This window comes from Hippopotamus amphibius, chromosome 5, assembly GCF_030028045.1.
Source record: "Hippopotamus amphibius kiboko isolate mHipAmp2 chromosome 5, mHipAmp2.hap2, whole genome shotgun sequence".
Lineage (NCBI taxonomy): Eukaryota > Metazoa > Chordata > Mammalia > Artiodactyla > Hippopotamidae > Hippopotamus > Hippopotamus amphibius.
The window spans coordinates 173,726,227-173,750,340 of record NC_080190.1 but is presented as its reverse complement, the minus strand read 5'-3'; the positions used below and the strand labels follow the sequence as shown (position 1 = coordinate 173,750,340).

At 61.9% G+C, this 24,114-nt stretch overlaps 3 protein-coding genes across 11 annotated transcripts; all 3 read left to right on the top strand.

Moving 5' to 3' along the window:
- Window positions 1–785: 785 nt before the first annotated feature.
- Window positions 786–9,404, top strand: LOC130854129 (zinc finger protein 250-like). 3 transcript variants are annotated; one of them, XM_057736874.1, is made up of 4 exons: window positions 786–1,208; window positions 1,657–1,741; window positions 2,135–2,248; window positions 7,902–9,404. In XM_057736874.1, exons 1-4 carry the CDS (start codon window positions 1,176–1,178, stop codon window positions 8,654–8,656), a joined length of 987 nt encoding a protein of 328 aa, XP_057592857.1. In that variant the 5' UTR covers window positions 786–1,175; the 3' UTR covers window positions 8,657–9,404. The 3 variants fall into 3 exon arrangements, with proteins under 3 accessions (XP_057592857.1, XP_057592856.1, XP_057592855.1); XM_057736873.1 differs by having other exon boundaries at window positions 1,615–1,741; XM_057736872.1 differs by having other exon boundaries at window positions 1,594–1,741.
- A 2,893-nt stretch (window positions 9,405–12,297) lies between these two features.
- Window positions 12,298–17,380, top strand: GFUS (GDP-L-fucose synthase). 6 transcript variants are annotated; one of them, XM_057736878.1, is made up of 11 exons: window positions 12,298–12,381; window positions 13,369–13,525; window positions 13,840–13,954; window positions 15,054–15,182; window positions 15,276–15,349; window positions 15,545–15,678; window positions 15,799–15,863; window positions 16,209–16,275; window positions 16,436–16,515; window positions 16,725–16,824; window positions 17,059–17,380. In XM_057736878.1, the coding sequence occupies exons 2-11, from the start codon at window positions 13,380–13,382 to the stop codon at window positions 17,112–17,114; spliced, it is 966 nt and encodes a 321-aa protein (XP_057592861.1). In that variant the 5' UTR covers window positions 12,298–12,381; window positions 13,369–13,379; the 3' UTR covers window positions 17,115–17,380. The 6 variants fall into 6 exon arrangements, with proteins under 6 accessions (XP_057592861.1, XP_057592864.1, XP_057592860.1 ...); XM_057736881.1 differs by having other exon boundaries at window positions 12,341–12,381; window positions 13,369–13,383; XM_057736877.1 differs by lacking the exon at window positions 12,298–12,381 and adding an exon at window positions 12,388–12,523.
- Window positions 17,381–19,727: 2,347 nt separating this feature from the next.
- Window positions 19,728–24,110, top strand: PYCR3 (pyrroline-5-carboxylate reductase 3). Of its 2 annotated transcripts, none has more exons than XM_057736884.1 (6): window positions 19,728–19,948; window positions 21,366–21,430; window positions 21,910–22,056; window positions 22,388–22,600; window positions 22,920–23,012; window positions 23,208–24,110. In XM_057736884.1, exons 1-6 carry the CDS (start codon window positions 19,777–19,779, stop codon window positions 23,388–23,390), a joined length of 873 nt encoding a protein of 290 aa, XP_057592867.1. In that variant the 5' UTR covers window positions 19,728–19,776; the 3' UTR covers window positions 23,391–24,110. The 2 variants fall into 2 exon arrangements, with proteins under 2 accessions (XP_057592867.1, XP_057592866.1); XM_057736883.1 differs by having other exon boundaries at window positions 19,734–19,948; window positions 21,877–22,056.
- Window positions 24,111–24,114: the final 4 nt, after the last annotated feature.

The window sequence follows — 24,114 nt, the reverse complement described above, 5'->3', positions numbered from 1 at the left end:
TTCATACCTTCTTGGTGTGTGCGAGGCATCTTAAGGCCACATCACAATCACGTTTTGTGTGGGGTCTATCCTGTCCCTGCAGCGTGATAGAAGAGAAGCAAGAGCAGGGATCGTCCTCCCTACCACCAACTGCTGCTTCCTTATGCTGGATCAGTTGCACGCCAGGGATCGAAGTAACTCTTCTGTCTTCTCTCTCAGCTAAGCAGCACCTCCGCTGCTCCAATCCTTGTACCTGGAAGCAGTGCTTTTCCAACACCAGCGGGTCCCAACCACAAACCTTCCTGGTTATCTGGACCAAATGCCTTTTTTTTTTCTTTTTCTTTTTTAAGACAGAGCTGTGCCAGCGCCTGGCCCAGATCCTGGGAGACAGAGATGCCGGTGTGTGTGACTAGCAGGCCCTCTGAGGTCGGGGCCCCGGGCGGCACCGGCGAGGCGGTGGAGGGGGTGAGCCCTGTCCTAGGAACAGGGGAGTCCGGAACAGGTGTCTAAGTCTGCCTTCGACAGAATCTCCAGGAGAACTCGCTCAAGTCGATTCCCAAGTCCATTCGGATCCACGGAACCAGAACTCCCTCAACCGGTGCCTTCAATAAGCTTCCAGGCGAACCAGCGCGCGAACCCGAAGGAGGCGGGGCCTGCGCGCACTTGCGCGGGAGGCGGGGCAGAGGGGCTGCAGGGGGCGGGGCCTGCGGAGCCCCCGGGAGGGGAAGGGGCGGGGCCTGCAGAGACAAAGAAGGGGAGGGGCCGGGCGGGTGGGGCCCACGGGGTGGGGCCGCCGCGCCCACCGCGCGCGGGCTGGGGCGGCGGGGTCGGGGTTGGCGCCTCCGCTGTGCGCCCGGCGCGGCGCCGCTACAACGCCCGCTGCACAGCGAAGCCGGGGGCTGCAGCCTCGCCCCAGGCGGGCCGGCCCGGGCGGGGGGTGGGCTTCTCCCGCCTGCCCGCACGGCTCCCACCCGGCTCCCCTGCTTTATTGGGGGTTGACCCGCGCGCCCGGGGGTTAGCCTTAACGCAGAGCGTCGGCGTCCCCGGGAGGCCCCCGTCGCGGCCAGCCTCGTAGCTGGTGCCGCTGGAGGGCCGGCGCCAGGTCCGCAGACCCGGGCCCGCCGCCCTCTCCTGCCGGCTCTCCTCTCCGCAGCCCGCCCTGCCGCCGCCCTCGCCCCGGAGGGACCGGGAGCGACATGGAGGGCAGCCCCCCGGCCGCTTGGCCCCAGGTGAGCGCGCCTCCCTCCGGGATCTACGCTCCTTGCCACCCAGGTCTTTCCGCGGAGCCCGCTGCACCCGGGACCCTGAGTCCCAGGTCCTCTCCAGGACGAGGGGACTCACTGGGGCCTTCCTTGTCTCTCCCCTTCTTCCCCGGGGCCCCCCTATAGCTGGGGAGGGACATTCACCAAAGAAGACGGCAGGGAGCCAGTTGGGGGATGGAGCGTGGAGAGAAACGAGGCCAGCTGTACAGGTTTGGTTGAGCGTTGTCGTTAGGGGTCCCCTGGCAGGCAGGGCACCTGGGATGGAGTCCGGGGGTCCCACACACCTGCTCGTGAGCCATCTGTTTCCTCCACCTTGAATTCCCCCACCCTCTCCTGATGTGGTGACCTGTAGGCAGCACCAGTGTTGTTTCAGGGCCTGCTGACTTTTGGGGATGTGGCGGTGCACTTCACCCAGGAAGAAGGGGCACGTCTGGACCCCCGGCAGAGGGCTCTGTATAGAGACGTGATGCTGGAGACTTACAGGAACCTGGCCTCCCTGGGTGAGGTGTCTTAGCCCCAGGCTTTCCCTCCTCCCAGCCCCAGCCCCCACTCAGAGCTCAGGTGGGATCCCAGAGGGGCCAGGCTGGCTGTGACTCCCGAACCAGAGCCAGGACATTGTGTTCCTAGGCCCAGGTGACGGGTGGGGTGTCTGTACCCATCCCTGGGGCCGGGCCTCTCCTAGCACTTTGCTACCCGGTGACTAGAGTGTCTGCTTCTCTTAAAGCTGTGGATCTCAGTTGAGCCCACATCCCTGCCCTGCTCCCTGACCCCTCAACCTCCTAGGGAGACCCCCATGTCCGAGCCTGCATCCTGGGGCCCCACTCCAAGGCTACTGCAGGGCGGGAAACCAAGGGTGCCATAGCACTTCAATTCCCCCGTTTCCTCTCGGGCAGGAGTTCCAGGATCCAAACCAGATCTGATCTCCCAGCTGGAGCGAGGAAGGGAGCCCTGGGGCTCAGACCTGCTGGGGGCCCAGGAAGGAGAGACCGCGGGACACCCTGGCTCGGGTGAGTGAGGGGAGCCACAGGCCTCAGGTTGTTCACTATATACGCTCAGTAGACACAGCCAGCGTGTCAACAGCCAGATAGAAGGACAGTCACACAGTCATGAAGTGCACTCTTGTTGGCTTCTCTGTTGGTGTCATTACCCAGGTACATGGACACCCATTCAGTTGAAAACAGGCAGCCAGTTAGCAGTGAAGGAGTAAAGGCTGTGGTTGTCGCCCTTTCCCAGCATTGCCCATTGTGGAGAACTTTCCAGGAGGCCAGCACCGTGCCAGATACTTTACAGATTGTGCCTTACTTTCTCCCCCGACAGCCCTGTGGGACCAGCTATCAGAACCTTCAGTTGCAAGAAACCGAAAACCCAACCCAACAGGCCAAAGTTGGGGGGAGGCTCTTGGTGCAAGTTGTGAAAGTTGGTGGTGGGGTTGGTTCTCAGTGCTGTGGGTCTCAGGCTCCAAATGATGCTGCTGGCATAGCGGTGAAAGCCAGAACATTTAGCATTGGTTGGGCCAGACATCCAGCTCCCAGAACGGCTGCTGGCCATGTGTGGTAGTGGCCCGCAGGTGACTGTCACTCAAGCAGGACGTGTCTGCCCACCTGCCCTTAGACGGAAACTGCTGTTTTCTACCTCCAACAGCAACACTTCTGACACCAAGGGTAGGGGGTCCTCACACCAACTGGGTGTCCTTCAGTTCAGATCTGACACTGACTACCCGGAGTTAGTGCAGACCCTGCAGGTAAAAGGTTCAGTCCCAGAAGACTGCCCCCGCTTCAGGCGCCAAGCACAAGGCCAGGCTGGCACCTGGGATTCTGACCAGCCGGCTGTAGATTGGAGGTCCCCACGACCCCATCCCTGGGCTTGATGAATATGCTAGAACAGCACAGAACTCAAGAAAACACCATACTTACTGGGTTACCGGTTTATTATAAAGGACACAACTCAGAAGCAGCCCAGGGGAAGAGAGGCACAGGGCAAGGTCTGGGGAAGGGGTGCAGGGCCCCCACATCCTCTTGCGGTGTGCCCACTCCCCAGCACCTCCACATGGTCACCAACCCAGACACTCTCCGAACCCCTTTGTGCAGGTTGTTGTGGAGGCCCCATTGCACGGGCGTGATTGATCGAATCTTTGACCACTGGGGACTGAACCCTGTCACTGGCCCTTCTCCCCTCCTTGGAGGTCTGGGGGTGAGATGGAACGTGTTTTAGGCTTTGCAGGCCACGCTCTCTCTGTCGCAGAGCCAAAGGTTCTAGTAAGCGGAAGCAAAACTGCTGTGTGTGGGTCCTGGGGGGCTGGCCCTGGCTCCCTGTACACTCGGCTCAGTGCCTGTGCCCCCCAGGGAGGGCACAGCTGGCTCCTCAGCGGAACCTTCCTTGTTGCATCAGGCCGAGGCCACTGCTGCTGCACGTGTGGGAGGACCCGTGCTTCTGGAGGCCCTGCACCACTATTTTATCTCCTTTGTCTCAGATTGGGTCCCTTGATTTAAAACTATGACCTGTGGCTCCCACGTCCAGAAACCAGCGGTGGCCCTAGAAGCAGGGTGCTGGCGAAGGTGCTTCGGGCAGACCTGTGTCTGGAGTGGGTATCAGTGTTGGTCTGGACGAGCCACTGTCTCCTCCAGGAGGGAAGGTCCGGTGTGATTAACTTGCCCACAAGCACTGGTCAGTCTCCTTGCAGGTTTCACATTGAAGATTCGGTTTTTGCTGCTGACAGGTCACCCGTTCAGTGGGCACAGCAGCTAGAGAGGCCTCTGGAAGAGGGAGTTATGTATGTCCTCTCCCTGCCCTGGGGTTCCTTTTCCCATGGGCTCACCTGCTCAAGCGCTGGTGACCAAGGGCAGAAGCTGGCTGATGTCCACAGGACAGGCTGTCCTGTCCTCTGGTCCCTGAGTGCCTCCCCGGCAGTGCATCTGCACACTGTCCATCACACACCTCTCCCCAGAGGTGACCTTGCCCCGCTCTTCGCCTGCCCCTGCTCCAAGCTCTGCCCCGGGAGATAGCCCCACCCCCACCCAGATTTGGAGCCCACCCAGGCAGGTAGTGGGCCCTGGATCGCCTGGTCCTTGGGGTCCCAGGGAGGCCCTGGGGACAACTTGAGACAGAGGTGCTGGTGTCAAACAGATGAGTGACGTGAGGACCTGGGCCCTTGCTCCAATGACTGTCATTTTCTTCTGGACCTGCCAGGCCTGTTTAGGTGGATCTGACCGTAACCTGTCTGCTGGTGGCCACTCTGACCACTTGGTCATTTGCCGTCCCTTGTCTGGTCTCTGCAAAGCCCAGCGGCACATCAGACATCACTTTTTTTTTAAAAAAAGATTTATTGATTTATTGATATATTTATTTTGGCTGCATTGGGTCTTCGTTGCTGCATGAGGGCTTTCTCTACTTGTGGCAAGGGGGCCTGCTCTTCGTTGTGGCGTGTGAGCTTCTCATCGAGGTGGCTTCTCTGGTTGCAGAGCACAGGCTTTAGGTGTGCGGGCTTCAGTAGTTACAGCATGTGGGTTCAGCAGTTGTGGCTCATGGGCTTAGTTGCTCCACAGCATGTGGACCAGGGATGGAACCCATGTCCCCTGCATTGTCAGGTGGATTCTTAACCACTGTGCCACCAGGGAAGTCCCCAGACACCACTTTTGAAGTGGCAAATGTGTCCTTGCTCAAAATCTAAGGTCTCGTCATGGCACAGCTGGCCAGGGATTCCACACAGGGTCCGTGGCTCCCGTCCCCTCACCGCTGGGAACTGAGGCAGAGCCTTGGCTTTCTCTGGGCCCCACTCAACGCTGGCGGCCTCTGGGTCAGTTGGTGACAGGTGGGAGCAGTCTCCCTGGCGTGGCGTGCGCTGCTCTCTGGAGGGAGGAGGGTGAGGTCACCTTGACCTCTCACCATAGACTTGGCGTGGCCCTGGCCTTTTGTAGGCTCTGCCCCACTCTCTGCCGTGCAGGCATCTTTCTAGGGCATCTGGACCACTTAACACTTCAGTGTGTTCACTGCCTCCGATTGGTGTGAGGACTGTTGGCCCGCTGTTGACGAACACATCTGCCAAATCAAGAGCCCCTTCCTGAGAGTGGGAGGCCACTGCTCTGCCCATCACAGGCACCGCGTCTGGCCTGGCAGCTGCAGCCGAGCCTACACTTGGTCAAGCTCCCAGTGGTTCCCGGCACCAGGCACGAGCCCATCGGGTGGTTCAAGGGTCACACAGGGGGACCGAATGGGGCCGTGGTGGAGCCACCGTCCCTGCATCCCTCTGCTCTGAGGTGGCCATGTGGGCACAGCACGACTGCTGGTTGAGGACCTTGGCCGGGGCTGCCGGGGCCAGGGGCGGTCGCTGGGGCTTCCACTTGGTCCTTCCCAGCGTCATGGCTCTTACTCCACAGGTCAGGAGACTGATGAGAGGGTTCTCCCTGCTGCTAAGTGCATCCATCCGAATTAGGCCCCACAAGTGGGGCCGTGACTTGGTCCCCCACCCCTTTTGTCACCCAGTTTCCATATGCCCGACTCTAATGGCTTTTGGGGGCCCTGTTTTCAGTGTCAGTTCAGATCCTGCATCCCGCAGCCTTCTGGGTTTTCCCAGTGTTCAGCTGTTTGGGAAGGAGAGTATCTATTGTGCTAACTTGCAGGGGGGTTGTCTCAAGGGGACCCAGTCTCCCCTTCGGTCAGCAGGCCCTAGGTCTGAGAACCGCCCAGATCTGGGTGAGGGATTGGGCTCTCCAGCATGGCGGCTGACCTTGGCCTTCCCCTCCCAATCTCTTGGCCTTTTCTGCTTCTACAAGTCAAGCAGCAACCTAGGCAGCTGCTCCCTGTCTATCCTGAGGGACAACGTGATCAATTACTCATCACTGGGTATCCCTACCCCAGGCCCCAGGGTCCTGCTTCTCCCCTCTCCAGACCTGACTCTCAACCTGCCGAGACCAGCTCGGCGACTCGAGGTGAGTGACGGGTGCCGCAAGCTTGAAGAAGACACAGACACAGACTGAAGAGAAAGATGGGACCGGGGGACTCAAGACCTCTAGGATCAAGAGCCCCGCTGACTCATCCCAGGCTGCTTTTATTGAGTTCGTGGGCTAACATTCTCAGGTTACACTCATAAACAATCAAGGGCCTCACATGACTGAGGCAATTATCTTTGTTTACTTCCTGGGTCCGAGTTGAGCAGGTGTGGATTTGAGCTGGGGGTGGAGAGCAAAACAGCCCTGGGGGCAGGAGACCTCTCTCAGATATTGGGGGTCTGTGCCGCACCCGTGTTGGCCCCTCTGCGACTGTGCCTGTCTTAGGTTGTTCCTCCCTTGAGGAATCTTACCCGTCTCTGGCTAACCAGTCATCCTCCAGGGCCAAACACGGTGATATAAGGAAGGCTCTATGTACCACCCCTGTTGGCCCCTCTGCGGCTGTGCCTGTCTTAGGTTGTTCCTCCTCTGAGGAATCTTACCCGTCTTTGGCTAACCAGCCATCCCTCAGGACCAAACAGGGTGATATTAGTCTCCACGCTCCACACCCTCAGCTCCTCCACTGCTCAAGAATCCCATCGCTCGGCCCACATCAAAAAGGTTCCTGAATGTCTTCCCACATCAACCCAGGAGATGGGCCAGCCTGTGCCTGCAGGGTCCTCCGTGTGTGGACGTATGGCTCAGCGTGCCCCACAGTCAGCACAGCCAGGGCGGGCGCTGAGGCTCTAGAGCAGCTGTGGAGGCCTCTGGCTCTCGGCCTCCCCTGGGGGCGGCTGCCCTGAGCCTGTCATTCTCCTCAGTGCTGTCCAGGACATTTACAAAGGACAGGAGAGCCCATGGTCCTCCCAAGACCACTGCCCCACACAGCTAGAGGGCAAGAACGACCTATAACGCTGAGCTCTCCTCCTGCTGTCCTGTCTCCATCTACCTCTGCAAAGGCCCTGGCCCCCTGATGCTGTACCAGCTTTCTCACCCCAGCCCTGCACCGGAGGGCTGTGGGCGTCTGAGCAGCAGGGCCTCATCCTAGAAACCCTTCCTGGGGGCCAGTCCCAGTCCCCCTCAGTACCAGTCACTGTAGTTTGGGTCCCCTGAGTGCAGAGCCTGAGAGTTTGGGGTACAGATGGTGTATCTGGAAGGCAGCAATATTGGAAGCAGGTGAGAGGGAGCAGGAAGAGAGAGGAGAGAAGTCAGCACAGAGTTTCCGCTGGGAGCACGTGGAGCACGACAGCTCCAGGACCGTGACCGCTGAGAGGCTGCAGGAGGTATCTGGTATTGTCCACCAGGGCGAGGGAGGTGGGACGGTTGTCTGCTGTTGGCACCCCAGGGCGGTGCCTGTCGCGCAGCACGGGCTGGCAGCACAGAGCTCTGGAGAAGGACAGAGGCAGGCATGCCCCCGAGGATGCTGGCAGCCGGAGCTCCGCAGAGCTGCCTGCTGCAGGGCGGCCAGAATCTGAGGGAGGCAGGGGCCTGGCCTAGGGTGCTGGCCAGCATCTGCTATCAGTTTCCACTAGAAAAAGGTGGAGTGAAAAAGTTGGGACATGGGAGGGGAAGGTCCGTGGAGGGGATGGACACGTGGGTACAGCCAGTGAACCTGAGATTACCTGCGAGACAGCCCGTGGAGAGGGCTGGCGGGTGGTTCATGTTCCAAGGCATTGAGGGGGTCCCAGGTGGCCCTTCTCAAACAGGGTAACACGTGGGCCCTTTCTCTCTGTTTCAGATTCCGGCCGGGGGTCTTTGTGTAAGCAGGTGACTGCCAGGGTGAAAATGACTGGAGCTGCAGAGCCTCCAGGAGGAGCATCTGGAAACTTCTCAGGGGGTGAGCCTCCAACACTGGTCTGCAGAGTAGCCCCCGGGCACGAGGGCAGGCTAGGGAGCCTGGAGAACTTCCTTTTCCAGGAGAGACAGTCACACAGAACCTACTGGACCATCTCCAAAAGAGAAGGTGCCCAGAAAGGCGGTAAATGGGGACCCGACCATCTCCGTAGCCCGCGCCCTGGGACCCGCGAGAGAAACGCGAAAGGGCAGAGAGCTCACACGTGCGAAACGTGCGCCAAGAGCTTCCGATACCTCTCGCGCCTGGTGAGACACCGGGCCACGCACAGCGGCGAGAAGCCGCACGCGTGCGGCGAGTGCGGCCGCGCGTTCAGCCAGCGCTCGCACCTGGCGCAGCACCGCAGCGCGCATGCGGGCCAGAAGCCGCACACCTGCGGGCAGTGCGGCCGCGCCTTCACGCGGCTGTCCACGCTGCACCGCCACCAGCGCATCCACAGCGGCGAGAAGCCCTTCGGGTGCCAGTGGTGCGGGAAGCCCTTCAGTTACAGCACCCTCCTCGCCCAGCACCAGCGGATCCACACCCGAGAGAGGCCGTTCCGGTGCGCGAGGTGTGGGAAGAGCTTCATCTGGAAGTCCAGCTTTCGGAACCATCAGAAATCGCACCTGTGCAGCGAGGGAGCGTGGACCTCTGCAAGCTAAGCTTTGGAAGCAGACCCTGGAGAGGACAGCTTGCGACTCGCCGCTGCTCCAAGGAGGGCCCTGGAAGGATGTCCTGGGCACGTGAGCAGCGCCAGGGCGAGACCGGCACGAGGGACTGGATTGTTTCTCCACCCGCAACCAACAGGTGCATTTCAGGTCCTTCCCACGACGGGGGCGTGGCCCAGGCCTGCCTGCCCCGGCCAGCACCACCGGTAGCCAGCTAGATTTGGCGTGCTGTGGCACTTCCCCGGACAAATTGATGCTTTGAAAGTTACTATTTTCAAGCGCATCCAGATTTTATTTTTAAAACTTAAAACGTAGGTCTTTGTTTTTATTTGCATCGTAGGGGTTCTAAACGCCTTTGAAGTCCAGATGGGCTACAGAGCTTTTGGATAATGAATCTTTCATCACACAGCAGCCCTGAGCACCTGGTGAAGGGCACGGGCAGGTCACAAAACTCTAGTCCTCATTTGATTCTGCCTGGTTATCCTTGGATGCCGATTGGTTGCAGCAGGATGTGATGGTTCCATCTTGGGCAGCTCAGCCCTGGTGCTGTTGGCACTGGTGGCTTTACTCACTCAGCTTCACTGTCCTGTGTGCTGACTCTTTGCTTGAGTCAGGCCACAGAAACATTGAGTGTGCACATCATTTGAACTGTTCATTTTTCCAGCCAATTCTTCCATAGAGAGTAGATTTGCACAGTATGGATGTTTTCTATGCAATAATAACATTAAAAACTATTAAAACACATGGTGGAAATATGAGACAACAGGTAGAAAAGAAGCCACTGGTCATGAAACACAGAAGACCCATCGAAAAGTTGGCAAACAGTCCCCAAGCATCGGGGGGCGGGGAGGCTGTGCCTTCGTGTTTGGTGACCACCCACTGAACTCTGGGCATTCGCAGATGATCATACCACCACTTAGAGGCTGTGTCACCATGTGTAGTGAAACTGTGCTCAGCTGTTCTTCTACAGACATATTCAGTAACTTATTACAGAAGCAATACATGATCGTTTGAGGAAATATACAAATATAAAATAGAGTAAAATATGGGACTTCCCTGGAGGGCCAGTAGTTAAGACTCTGTGCTTCCACTGTAGGGGAATCCCACATCCCTGGTGGGGGAACTAAGGTCCCACATGCCATGTGGTGTGGCTGAAATAAAAAAGTAAAATATATCAGAAAGTTTGACTCATCTTACTTGGTGCTGTAGGAACCTGGCAAACTGACAATTAAAGGGGGAGATTTGGGTGTTGCTCACAGTGTTTTACCCAAACTGTCTAGATTCAAAGCTACAGCAGAAGAAAACTTCCCTGAGCTAAAGGAATATCTGATCTCAGTGCTGAGAGACCTGATTGTGCACTAAGAAAAAAATAGAGAACACAGAGTCTAACGAAATTACAGAATCACAAGATAAAATACTATACAAACATCCAGGAAAAAGAAGTAGATCACCAACAGAGAAAAAAAATCAGTTTGCCCCAGACTTTAATTAACAAAGATTGTAGCTCTTTCCATATTAATTTCCTTAATGTGTCATAGTCATATTTTAGTTATTTTGTATTTATTTATTTTGGCCATGAGTGGGGCATGCAGGATCTTAGCTCCCAGTAACCCCTGCAGTGGAAGCTCACAGTCTTAACCACTGGACTGCCAGGGAAGTCCTAGAGTCATCTTTTGAAGTTTATTTCCTTTCTGTTCCCTTTACCTCTTTCATCCTAGGGTGTGATAGCAATAATTAAACTCAAATTAAGTTCATAAGATGCCAAAAATAGGATGGAATCTGGCCGGAAATAAAGGAGAAGACGTGGCTCAGAAACACTGGGTGAGACAGGATGCGATTAACGACACAGACCCTGGAGTGTCTTCCTTTGGGAAGGGGGAAGGAGTAGTTCCAGAGCTATGTAACGATTGCATTATGTTGGAATGGGTTGAGAGGGAGTTTTGAAAGTGTTTTTTGAGAAAATGTGCTTATGTGGATATCGGTTTTGCAGGGGTGGATTGTAGTGCACATTTCTTGTTTCAGCCCACCCCTCCCCCCTCCTTTCTTGATGTAAAAGTACCTCACCTTTGGTTTGCAGCACTTCCCAGGATCCGCTGTAGGAAGTTGTAGCCGTGCTTTCAGTATGGGCCCACCCGCTTTGGCCACGGGTCAACCCCCCCCCACCCCCGGGAAGCTAAGGCAATCAGACCCTCCTCTCCAGTCCAACACTGAAGGTGAAGGTGTGTGTATATATCTCACGTCATCTGTGAATAGTCATAGTTTTACTTCTTTCCAACTTGGATGCCTTTCTTTTTCTTGCCCAGTTACTCTGGCTACAACTTCCAGTACAATGTTGAACAGAAGTGGCAAAAATGGATGTTCCTGTCTAATTTCTCACCTTAGGGGGAAAGCTTTCAGTCTTTCATTCACTGAGTATAATGTTAGCTGTGGGTTTTTCATAAATGCCCTTTATTATTGGAGGAAGTCCTATTCCTAGTTTGTTGTGTGTTTTCATCATGAAAGGGAGTTAGATGTTGTCAAATGCTTTATCTGCATCACCGCAGATGATCACATATTTTTTTCTTTGTTCTATAAATGTGTATTACATTGATTTTTTTTCTTTTTTTTGGAACACTGAACTATATCTTGCATGGCAGAAATGTCCCACTTAGTCACGGCATATAATCCTTTCACTATTGCCGCTGGATTCAGTTTACAGTTGTTTTTATTCCAGCTCTTTACCTCCCTTGGTGAAAACTCCACTCACCATACTTACAGTGCCCTAGTTAGAAACCCAGGCGTATAGATATGGCTATGGATATAGATTTATTTCAAGGAATTGGCTTGCATGATTGTGGGGTTGGCAAGTCTGAAATCTGTAGGACAGGCCGGCAGGCTAGCGCTCACAGGCAGGAGCTGATGAGGGAGGGTTTCTTCTCCTTCCGTGAAACCTCGGTTTTGCTCTTAACGCTTTTCAGCCGAATGGATGGCACCCACGTTATCGAGGCAAGTCTCGTTTTCTTAGTCACCGTAGTGAAGATGTTACCAAATACAAAATATGTTCACTGGCAACAGCTGGGCTTGCGTTTGAGTGAATTTCTGGGCGCTGCAGCCGGGCCGGGCGAACACGCAGCGCCTCTCCCTCCGCACCGTGTGCGGCCAGCGAAGCGTGAGGCCCAATTCTGCCACCTCCACGTGGCTTCAGCCCAGCCAGTAAACGTCTTCTGAGTCCTCGTTCCCCGAACCACAGCCGCGGCCCCCGAGCGGTCTCCTGATGTTAGTAACCTCCCGCAGTGCGTCTGTCTTTCTGATGTATTAAAGTACACTTACACTCGGGCCCGCAGTGTCCCGAACCTAGTGACAGGGGCGGCTGCGGCCCACACACGCACAGGCCCGGCCTGGGAAAGCGCTCAGGAGGCGCAGCCCCTCCGCCCGGAGCAGGGCCTTCGCTTCTGCCGCCGCTGCTGCGTCCAGAGCCTGCGGGCTGTGGGAGACGCGCCCCCCGGCCCCCGCGCCCCCCGCGCAGGGCTGGGTTAAGGGCGGGTAGCGGCCCGCCCCGGGGAGGCGGAGCCGGCAAGAACTACACTTCCCGGGCTGCTGCGCGGCCCCGGACTCCGCTTCCCAGAGTGCCGCGGGAGGCTCCGGCCTGGTCCCGCCCCCTCCACCCCCCCCCGCGGCGCGTGGCCGGACGCTGGGCTGGCGCCGGAAGCCGCTCTCGCGGCAGGTGGGGTAGGGCGCAGGTGAGACGGAGCAGGGCGCCGAGCGGACCCCGGGGGGGCGCGGCGTGGCACCCAAGCCCCGTGACAGCCGGAGAGGCCTGAGGGGTGCCAGGAACTGGGGGCGTGGGAGGGGCCCCGCTTCAGCCTGCGGGTGGCCTTGGAGGTGGGCCCAGGAGGGGATCCGGGGGCGTGGGAAGCGCCTGGGGATGTAGGAGGGGTCCGGCCGCGGTGGGGTCTACCCCCGGGCCTGCTGCTGCACTGCCCGCACTTTCGGGAGCAGCGGGATGTCTGGGCAGGGGCCCCTGTGGTCGGGGCTGCCAGTGGGGCGCTGCAGTGGGGTCAGAGCAGGCTTGCAGCGGCCCGGGCAAGTTTCCAGCCCCCAGTATAGGGTCCTCAGAGGTGGTGGCGGCCCGAGGCCTGTCCGTTTCTCAGCCAGAAGCGCAGCCTGCCCAGATGGAACCAGGCTCTCGAAGGCTAGCTGGGACCAGCTGGCCGCGCGCGGGTGGGCACCAGGCTGCAAACACAGGGGCCGCCCCTTCCCGGTCTGTAGCATATGGACTCCGGTTGGGAGCAGCCCCAATGACCTGGCCCAGGAGCCCCCAGCCCCAAGGATGGCTGCCTCCCCTCTTGTCAGCCAGAGGGGAGCCGAATGTTCCCTTTCTTGGCCCTGTGGGGGTCAGGGTTGGGCCTGCAGGACAGAGCCTGGCTCTCCCGGCTGGTGGTAGCCCCAGGGCCCCTGTGCAGCTCTAGGCAGAGGGCTCCCTGGGGAACAGGGCTTGGAGGAGGGGATGACTCAAGCTAATGAGTCTGTGGTCCCCACAGGCAGTCTCCCTGTCCTGGTGACCTCATACTGTGCCAGTTGCCCCAGGGAGCCCCAGGCCAGCCCTTGGAAGTCATAGTGGGGCCCAGTGCTAAGGGCAGTGACCCTAGGCGGGGGCCTCTTAGGGGAGTGGGGTTCTGCTGGATGGCAGCAGGATGGCCTCAGCCTGACACCATTTGACCCTGCAGGTGCAGCCAACATGGGTGAGCCCCAGGGGTCGACGCGGATCTTAGTGACTGGGGGCTCCGGGCTGGTGGGCAGAGCCATCCAGAAGGTGGTAGCAGATGGGGCCAGGCTACCTGGAGAGGACTGGGTGTTTGTCTCCTCCAAGGATGCCGATCTCACGTGAGTGGGCTCATCCCTGGAGTACTCCCCTGCCCTCTCCAGAGTGACAGCTCTGGGCTAGGCCTGTCCCTGGGCTTGGTGGCCTCCTGTCTGGGCCCTCCCGGCCAGGTGGCTGGCCTGGCCTGGGTGTGCGCAGCTTTGCTCCTGGGCAAACTTCCTGGAAGCCTACACCCTCATACCAGCCAGGGCCGCTTTCCCTTTCGGCAGCACCTCCCGCCTTCAGCCTGCCCGGCTCCTGCCCCCAGTGCCTTGAGCCAGGGTGCTAGTTCCCTCGGGCCTCCAAGCCGGCCCTGATGGCCCGGCTCCCCCACCAGGGATGCTGCTCAGACCCGAGCGCTGTTTGAAAAAGTCCGGCCCACACACGTCATCCATCTTGCTGCAATGGTGGGGGGCCTGTTCCGGAATATCAAGTACAATTTGGACTTCTGGGTAAGTGAGGGGGTCCCAGTGAGCACTGGGAACCAGGACGCGGACTCTGGGAACTTTCTAGCCAACTTCCCAAGCTCATGTTCTGGCCCCAGGAAATCCCTGAGGGGCCCCCAGTGACCCACACTTAGTCTGTAGGCAGAGGGGCACGCAGGTGGGCCTGGGGGCATTTGCCCCAATAGGAAAAGCCCCAGAGCTAACCTGGGGGTTGGGGGAGCTGAGAGAAGCCAGTGTTCACCATGTGACCCCCAGCTGGTTCTCGCCCCCAGGGCCACCAGACCCTCCTGCTCCCAGGAGGTGTAGCTGCACTGAGCCAGGCCCACCGTGCAGCCAAGAGGTGTGAGCTGGGCTGCGGGTCTGCAGCATGTGCCCCGAGGGGATGGACGTGTGGGGCAGGGGCAGGAGGAGAGCTGGGCTTGCCCACAGCTCTTCCGCTGCCCGGCTTGGCCCCTGAGGGCTGGCCCCACCGTCTCTGCCACTGGCCTTGGGCTGATTGGGGCCTGCTTCGGGCCTGGGATGGCAGAAGCTCAGACCAGATTGTTCCTGGGGGCTCCTGTCGCCACAGAGCCCTCCTTATCTCCGTGACAGCCTTCCCAGCAGGCTGCGTGGCCACCACCTCTCCCCAGACCACCCAAATGCCCCGGAAGGGGATGTGGGGCCTGAGGAGGGGCGTGGCCGGCCAAGGCTTCACTGCTACTGAGCTGTAGAGCCAGGTGAACTCCTGGGGGTGTGGGAGTGGAGGGGCCCCTTCTTCCGGCCCTGCCCCAGGCCCAGGTTGGGCCCCCTGGGCTTCTGGCTCCCGCACCACCTGCCAAGCCCTCAGGTGAGCGGGGCTTGGCCCTGAGCTTAGGGGCGTGGCGCTCTCCTCCAGGCCCTCCCCCAGCCTCAGGAGAGGTAGGACTAGAACCTTCTACACCCCGGGGGGGCACTAACAGGCTGGGAGGGGGCCGAGGTTTCTGGCCTGTGGGCCCGGGGAGCAGTTAAAATAGTTGGCTCAGATACCGCCTGCCACGGTGTGTCCCCGCCTCCGTCTCTGGAGGGGCAGGTAAGGGCTGGGGTCCTGCCTGGAGGGGTCTGAACCCGCCCTGCCTCGCCCCCGCAGAGAAGAAACATACACATCAATGACAACGTGCTGCACTCGGCCTTCGAGGTGGGGGCGCGAAAGGTAGTCTCCTGCCTGTCTACCTGCATCTTCCCGGACAAGACTACCTACCCTATCGATGAGACCATGGTGAGGGCCGGGGCGGGGCCGGGGCGGGGCGAGGCCGGGCCTGGGGGCGGGGCGGGGCGGGGCGGGGCAGCCGCGGCTCCTCTGCTCCGCCAGATTCACAACGGACCGCCGCACGCCAGCAACTTCGGCTACTCCTATGCCAAGAGGATGATCGACGTGCAGAACAGGTCTTCCTCCCGCACGCTGGGCCGAGGCCAGCCAGGGGTCGGGGCGGGGGGCTGGGGCGCCCGGCGGTGGGTGGGCCCGAGGGCAGCCCGGGCATGGCTCCCAGATCTCAGCTCACCTCCTTGGCAGCCTGGGCCGGGGTGGGGCGGCCCGGTGATCCCAGGATGAGGCCAGAGGGGACGCTGTGCCCCCCACAGGGCCTACTTCCAGCAGCACGGCCGCACCTTCACCGCTGTCATCCCCACCAATGTCTTCGGGCCCCACGACAACTTCAACATCGAGGACGGCCACGTGCTGCCCGGCCTCATCCACAAGGTGCACCTGGCCAAGCGTGAGTGCCTGCCACCCACTGCCCGCTGGGTTGCCCGGCCCCTGGGGCCCCTGGGGCCCAGCGGGGAGGAGGGGCGGTGCGGGCACATCCCCTCTGACACGCCCCCTCCCCGACCCGCAGGCAGCGGCTCAGTCTTGACCGTGTGGGGCACGGGGAGGCCTCGGAGGCAGTTCATCTACTCACTGGTGGGTGCCTCCGGGGGCGGGGCTGCCCCCCAGAACGTCTCCTGGGTCTGCTGTGCTGGCTGTGGGGAGGCGTGGGGGAGCCTGGGAAAGGGGAGGGCCCAGGCTGAGCGCCCAGGGGAGCGGTCAGTGGTCCTTGCTGGACCCCTGTGGGTTCCTATCCCCAAGGGAGTCGCTGGGTACAGCTCTGAGCTCGCCTGGAGAAAGGACTTGGGGCTGAGCTGGCCGAGCACTGCCCACGGCGGGGACCCCGGGCCCCAGCGCACTGAGCAGGAGCACTTGGGAGAGGCGACCTGGGCCCGCTTGGTCGTAATTTGTGGCCTCTGACCTTGGCTGTCTGACCTCCAGGACCTGGCTCGGCTCTTTATCTGGGTCCTGCGGGAGTACAGGGAGGTGGAGCCCATCATCCTGTCAGGTGGGTGCCCTGCAGCCCCACCCCTGCTTCAGCGGGGCAGGACGCCCATCTGTCCTGAGAGCCACTGAGCAGGGGAGCGCCAACATCTGTGGGGAGCTGGGCAGCACTGGGGCCAGAGAGCGGAGGCCTGACCTGGCCGTTGGCCCCTCGGTCCCCGCAGTGGGCGAGGAGGATGAGGTGTCCATCCAGGAGGCGGCCGAGGCCGTGGTGGAGGCCATGGACTTCCATGGGGAGATCGCCGTATCCTTTGGTTCAAGGCCGGGGCACTGTGGGCCTCCCTGCAGGAGACTGCGGTTCTGACGCACCCATGGCGCTCAGCCTGGCAGCTGGGCCAGGCGGTCTGCTGCTCTCTCCTGCGGGCTCCCCCTGGGAAAGCTAGGCAAGGTTCAAGGGCAGGCTGGTGAGGGGCTGGGCCTTCCCTTCTGCTGTGGCCTTGACCAGGTGCCTAGTTTGATGCAGCCAAGTCAGATGGGCAATTTAAGAAGACGGCCAGTAATGGCAAGCTGCGGGCCTACCTGCCCGACTTCCGGTTCACGCCCTTCAAGCAGGGTGAGCCCTCCACCCCCAGCCCTTGGGATCGCCCAGCCCCTCCCTGGCTTTGGGCCACCACTGCCCGTCCCCAGCCTCAGCTTCCCTACTGCCGGGTGGGGTGGACACCCTTCAGCCTTGGTCTCCACACCCTCACCACGAAGGCAGGACACAGGGGTGACTGCCCCACCTCCCTGGGCCCCCCCCCGCCCCAGGAGGTCAGTGCACCCTGGCCTCACCCGCGTGCCTCTGCAGCTGTGAAGGAGACCTGTGCCTGGTTCACCGAAAACTACGAACAGGCCCGGAAGTGAAGTGCGTGGCAGGGGCGGTAGCTGCCGCTCCCCGGGCACTCGGCCGGCAGAGCCCAGTGGCGGCCACTCAGATCCTGCCGGGCCTGAGGGCACTGCCCTGCTCCACCCCCTCTGCCAGGGCAAGGCTGGTCACTGTCCAGTGGGGCCAGAGTTCACGCCCGTCCTCAGGGAAGCCGAGGCTGGCCAGGCCCGGCACCTGCTCCGCAGGGCCGCCTGGGGCGCGTACAGTTCTGACCCCCGGGAGCCAATAAAGCGCATTTCCACAAGAGTGGTCCTGGTGGCTCTGTGCAGCCCCACCTCCCCCAGCCCCGGCACGGCCCCCCAAGCCTGGCCAGCCCCCAAGGGCTGCTGGGCCATGGTGGCCGACTGTCTCTGGGGTGGAAGGGCGGCAGTGGCCGGAGACACGGAGCGGTGGGCGTGGGCAGGTGGCAGGGGAGGGTGGCCTGGTGCCTGGTGGGGACGAAGGGCAGAGCACGTGCAGCGACCGCGTGCAGGCCTACGGCCTGCGCTCTGGGCTCCCGGCATCCCCAGGACTGTGGTCTGGGTCTGGACAGGCTGAGCAGGCGCGCAGATGGATCTGAGGAGGCAGTGGCGACTGGCCGGTTGAGCTCCCCGGGACCCCAGGAGCGAGCTGGGCCAGACCTGGCTGCTTATCTCCCTAGGCCTCAGGTGGCAGCTGGGGAGCTGGGGCCTGGTCTGCCCTTCCCCCACAGACAGTGACAGGTGGCATGCGAGAGCGGGCCTGGCGGGCAGCGAGGTGGGCGGCGCAGGCCTCCCATCCGCAACAGGAACATCCAGACAGGCTGACTGACCCCCTGGCCAGCCGGTCAGTGCTGGGTGTGCCCAGGGTGCCCAGCCCGTGCACTGCCTCCCTCAGGACCCAGGCACCGTCCCTGGCTCCGGGACCCCCCTCTTAGGTCCCCTCTCCCCGGGTCACTGTTTGCCATCTCCACACCAGTGACTCCCAGCTTTCTTCTGGCCCCAGGTGCACCTGCCAGGTGCCTTACCTCCTTTGTTTATTCTAGCCGTGTGGGCTGTCTTCCGTGCCAGGCACACGACTCCCGACCTCTGTCCCCTTGTCGGGCTGATCACTCACTGCGTTTATCACCGCGCCTTCCTCTCCCCTCCTGGCCTCCCCGGGGCCGGACCCGCCCCTCTTACAGCAGTGCCTCCCCACCTTCTAGGTCTCTACTGAGTGGTTTCTTCCTCTCTGAGGTCCACACCACCCACTTGCTTCTCTGGAAACACCTCCCCTCCCCCACTCCCCAGGACACAGTCGGCCGTTCCTGCTGTGGCCCTGGGTGCCATCCCTTTGTGAATGGAGGGTCTGCCCATGTGGGAGTTCAGGGGGCGAGGGAGGGGGCGGTCCCTGAGTTGGAGCTTGGATTAGCCACGTGAGAACATTGGGAAGGAGGCCCAGCACAGAGCAGAGAGGCCTGGACACGGCTGGCGGGACACAGACAGTGGTTGTGTGTCCTGACCTGTCCCCTGGGTTATGGGGAGGCATGTGTGTTTATCGTAGAGGGGCTGTCTCTCCAGCCAGAACCCAGGGCTGCGGGGCAGGGCTTTGGCTGTTCACTGCTGGCCTGCACTCCTCGTCCAGAGCAGGGCCCCCGCACTGAAGGGGCAGCACTGAGTGAAGGAAGCAATTTCATTGTTGAAGGGCTTAGAACATGTCAGAGTTTAAAGAAAATAATAAAACACCTTTAAAATGCAGTCTTAAAATCTGCAGCTTTAGCTCTTCAACCTTATTTTTCGCATGTCGATCAAAAACTACAAGCTCTCCGCTTATAACCCACACCCACCCTCCCGCTCTCAGTCTCTGAGGTGGTCCCTGCCCGGGTCAAGCCCTCCATCTCCACTGGGGACCTAGGCCTCAGGAAGGTCTCCCTAGCCGCCTCCCTGCAGCTGCCTGAGAAGCCCTCGGAAACCAGAATCCAGGCTGGCCTGCGCACTTGTGCTAGCACAGAAGCAGCAGAACCCTGCTCCCACATTTCACTGGCTGCGAAAATTGTATGCTGTCACCGGGACCCGCTGGGGCTTGGGAAGAGCTACCACAAGCCCTGACCAGGCAGCCCTGTCCTTCACACCCGGCTGCACTGCCAGGCTCCAAACAGAACCAAGGCGCTCTGTTCCCACCTGGAGAGATGGGCTTGGGGAACCCCACTCTGGGACAGGCCGCAGGAGCCTCGCACCTCTCCTGCCATTCGCCTTTCAGCGGACCATCTTGAGTTGCCAATTGGGAAATGAACACACCAGCTCAGAACCCAATACAGAAATCAGGCCCCTCGCGGCGCCCCGCCCCTCGCGGCGCCCCGCCCCTCGCGGCGCCCCGCCCCTCGCGGCGCCCCGCCCCTCGCGGCGCCCCGCCCCTCGCGGCGCCCCGCCCCTCGCGGCGCCCCGCCCCTCGCGGCGCCCCGCCCCTCGCGGCGCCCCGCCCCTCGCGGCGCCCCGCCCCTCGCGGCGCCCCGCCCCTCGCGGCGCCCCGCCCCTCGCGGCGCCCCGCCCCTCGCGGCGCCCCGCCCCTCGCGGCGCCCCGCCCCTCGCGCCTCGATCTCTTTGGCCATTGAGCTAAGAAGGGGCGAGAGACACTGCTTAGCGAGCGGTAGAGCGGGGAACGCCCCCAGACGGAAGGGGGCGGTGCTTGAGGTCTCGGCAGCCAATGGGCGGAGGCAGGTGCGGGGCGGTGCAGCCCATGGGCGGGGCCGAGTGCGCGGCGCGGCGCGGCGGCGAGATGGCGGCGGCCGCGGCTGCGGAGTCGGGCCCCAGGCGCGTGGGCTTCGTGGGCGCGGGCCGCATGGCGGAGGCCATCGCACAGGGCCTCATCCAAGCAGGTGGGACGCCGCGGCCGTGCGGCGCGTAGGGCCCTCGGCCCGGGTAGCGGGCGTCCGACGCCGGCCTGTGCGGGAGGGACGGGCGTACGTGTGCGGGCCTCCGCCGCCCCGCGGAGCCCCGGGCCGGCGGCCCCACGCGCGGGAGCCCCAGGGCGGAGCTGGCCGGCGGCCGTGGGCCGGGGCGGCGCGCGGACCCTGCCCCTCCGTACTCTGCTTTCCCTGGGAGCGCGGCTGGAGGGGTGTGGGGGCGAGGCTCGGCGCCGGCCGTCCCCGCGAGCGAATCGAGATGCGCTGCGAGCGCACGGAGTGAGATACGCGCCGGGATGGCAGGTGCGGCCCACGAACAGAAAGCAGCGCCCGCTAGTAACTTTCCATACTGGTTACATGCTGCCAGAATGACGTTTTGGCTGCACTGGGTGAACTAAGATGTGTTACAGTTACACTTCACCGGCTCTTTCTGCTAGTCTAATGTGAGTGCTGGAAAGTGTGAAGTTGCTTGTGTGGCTCGAGCGGTATTTCTCTTGGGCAGCCCTAGCCGAGAGCGCGGGATCTCCGCTGACTTCCTGACCTCGTGCCTCCGGCGAGCTGCCTGACCGCTCTGAGCCTCGGACTCTTCTTTCCGTTTGTTCGCCAGCGGCGCTCCTGGTGTCTGGCGTGTGCACATTTGGAGCCAAAGCCTTCTCCATCCTTCACCTTGCAGGGTGTTTAGCCCCTTCCCTGTCTTCTCCCCACTAGTAGGGGTCAGTAACACCCCCGGCTGTGACGGCCACAGTGTCTCCAGACAACGCCAGTGTCCCGGGGGCGGGGTAAACGCATCCTTGGTTGAGAACCACTTACAGCAGGGGTGGGGATGCTCCACAGTGTTCAGAAACTTTTCTTTGTGGACTGTGGATTGGCTTTCTGCCTTTAGCCACACGTCAGGGTCTAGACAAATCAAAATCATCAGCAAGTAATTTACTGCAGGGGTCAGGTGTTTTACCTGTAAAACCTGGAGCCTCACCTGTCTGCCCGGCTGCACGAATCAGCGTCGATCAGTGAAGGCCCACCTCCAGGGTGTGGGGAGCCCTCTGCCTTCTTGTTAGACCTTCCAGAAACCTGCTCTGTAGGGGATTTCTACCCAATGGGCACTTAGCCTCTGCTTGTACGTCCCAACCCAGACGCACCCCACTCCGGCCCCTGTGTCCAGCAGGGCGTCTGGGCTCAGCAGCAGCACCAGGTGGGCGGCGATGACCGCCGCGTGGAATCAAGTGAAGCTGGTTCCCTGGTGCCGGCGAGCACCTGGCTTCCTGGAGAGGCTCAGGGTGGCCCTAGTGTGGCTGAGCCTCAGAGACCTGCCGTAAGGGGCCCGCCAGGCTGCCTCCTGCCCCGCCCCACATCCTCACTGACACCCCCCACCCGCCTTTGCCTCTCTCTCCAGGAAAGGTGGAGGCTCGGCACGTGCTGGCCAGCGCACCGACAGACAGGAACCTCTGCCGTTTCCAGGTGAGCCGGGCAGCTCCCCTGCGCAGAGGCTTCCCAGGGCCCCAGTGCGACGCTCCTTGGGGCCAGGGAAGTGCTGCTTGCTTAGCTAAAGTTGTGAGACGGGCGGGGCAGGGGAAGGGGAGGTCAAAAGCCAAAGGAAAGTCAAGGTTGCGGAGGACCAGAGTGGGGTAAAGGGAGCCATGTGCACGTGTGCGCGGGCGTGTTGGATGGGCGGGAACGTCATGCCCGCTTGCTGGGGTCAGAGGGCTCGAGGAGGTGCTGACAGCAGGGCCATCTGAGGTTGAGTCCTGAGCAAGAACAGGCGGTCTGGGTGCGTCTTGGGCATTGGGAGTAGGGCCGTGTGCAGTGCGGGGGCCGTGGGGTTGCAGGGTGGGCTCTGGCAGAGAGGGCCGTGGTCTGGGAGGATGCCCGCTGACCTGGGCCTGGTCTTGGCATCCCTGCTGCAGGCCCTGGGCTGCCAGACCACCCACTCCAACCAGGAGGTGCTGCAGAACTGCTCTCTCGTCTTCTTTGCCACCAAGCCGCACATCCTGCCGGCTGTCCTGGTGGAGGTGGCTCCCGTGGTCACCGCTGAGCACATCTTGGTGTCCGTGGCTGCCGGGGTCTCTCTGAGCACCCTGGAGGAGGTGAGTGGCTGGTGGGGGTGCGGTGGGGGCGGAGGCCCTGACCCCAGGGTGGGCGCTGCTGCCCAGCCTTGGCTTCCCACCCCTGCCCCCCCAGGCTGGCTGCCTCCTACACCCGGCCCTTCCAGAAACCAGGATGGGTGGGTTGGGGGGCAGACAGCCTCTCACCGGCCTGCACAGGCGGCCAGGTGGGCAGGGGGCCGGGCTGAGGGTTTCTCCTAACTGGGATTAGGGCGCCGCGCCTGGGAAGCAGCAGGGGAGCCTGTGCTGGCAGGGCCCGCGCCTGCCCGGGGCCGACCCACGGCTGCCCTGACCGCAGCCTCTCTCCCGCCAGCTGCTGCCCCCGACAGCACGGGTGCTGCGGGTCTCGCCCAACCTGCCCTGCGTGGTCCAGGAGGGCGCCACTGTGATGGCGCGGGGCCGCCACGCTGGGAGCGGCGAGGCTGGGCTCCTGCGGACCCTGCTGGAAGCCTGCGGGCAGTGCGAGGAGGTGCCCGAGGCCCAGGTGGACGTCCACACCGGCCTCAGCGGCAGCGGCGTGGCCTTTGTAAGTGGCGTGGTCCACACCCCCACACCCCCCCTCACAGGCTGGCCTGCCCTTGGCAAAGGGGGGCCTTGCTGAGTTCCCGCAATGACCCCTGCCCCCACAGGTCGGCGGCTGGGTCCCCAGCTGCCTGTGTGCGCCACCCACCCCACGTTACTGCTTTCCTGGGACTTTGAGGTCGGCCCCTTGACAGAACCCTGGGCTCCGGCTTCCCTCTGGTGGCTGGGGCACCGGGCCTTGTTCCTGAGGGTCCCCAGTCTCCTCCAGGCCAGGTGCTGTGTCCAGGAGCACGCTGGCTCTGACCCTCACCCCCGTGCTGCAGGTGTGCGCCTTCTCAGAGGCCTTGGCGGACGGTGCCATGAAGATGGGCATGCCCGCTGGCCTGGCCCACCGCATTGCCGCCCAGACCCTGCTGGTGAGACCTGCCGCGTGGCCCGGGCCGTGTGTGGAAGGGGAGGGGCCCGCACGCCTCCTGGGAGCAGTGGGCGGGGGGCAGGCCTGCTGCGCAGCTGGGGCTGAGGCGGGGCGGCGGCACAGGGGAGGGGGTGCTGAGCCGAGGAGGGGCTGCCGGCCACCCCCGAGTCACCCCGACGCCACTCACTCTCCCCAGGGCACAGCCAAGATGCTTCTGCAGAAGGGGCAGCACCCAGCTGAGCTGCGGACCGACGTGTGCACGCCGGGCGGCACCACCATCTACGGGCTGCACGCGCTGGAGCGGGGCGGGCTGCGGGCAGCGGCCATGAGCGCCGTGGAGGCCGCCACCTGCCGGGCCCGGGAGCTCAGCAGGAAGTAAGGCGCAGCGCTGGGTGCAGGCCACGGCCATCCCCGGCTCCTTCCCGAGGACTTGGGTTCTCTCCAGGCTGCAGGCTGGTGGAAGAGCTGCTTGAGGGCTGGCAGGGTGAGTGGAAGACGGGTCCTGGCCAGCGGGGAACACAGGGGAGTGTGGGCCCCCCCGGCCCCTGAGCTCCTGGTAGGTGGCAGGTGGAGCTGGTCCCGGTGACCCTGCCCTGGGTCGAGAGTCCTGGAGGGGCCCGTGGCCTGGCCTCTGTCTGTAGGATTTGGTTCTTAGCATGTCCATGAAGGGACCGACAGACCAGGAAAGCCAGCAACTTGGGGCCCTAAAAAGGGACCCCAGACATGAGGCCTCTGGAAGGGGGCAGGCTGCATGTAGCCCCAGGCTCATGGGGGCCTCCCCATGCCTCACAGGCCTGAGTGCTGGAGCCCCTTCCTTCCACCCACCAGCTGTGAGGCTTGCAGCAAAGTGATCTCCTGTCTGTAAGCAGGGCTAAGGCACCTTCATGGCAGCCTCCCCCTGGCTGCCCTCCCCCCGCACAGCCCCTCCCTCCCCTCCCCCTCATTCCAGCCTTTATCCGGCGGGCAGCTGGCTTGCAGCCGGTGATTGCTTGTCTGACCCTGGCCCTTTCCCTGCTGGAAGGCTAGGCTGAGTCCATTTCTGCATGTTTTTTTGTTTGTTTTTTCACTTTTGAAATGGGAATAAAGACACTGTCCTGTAGCAC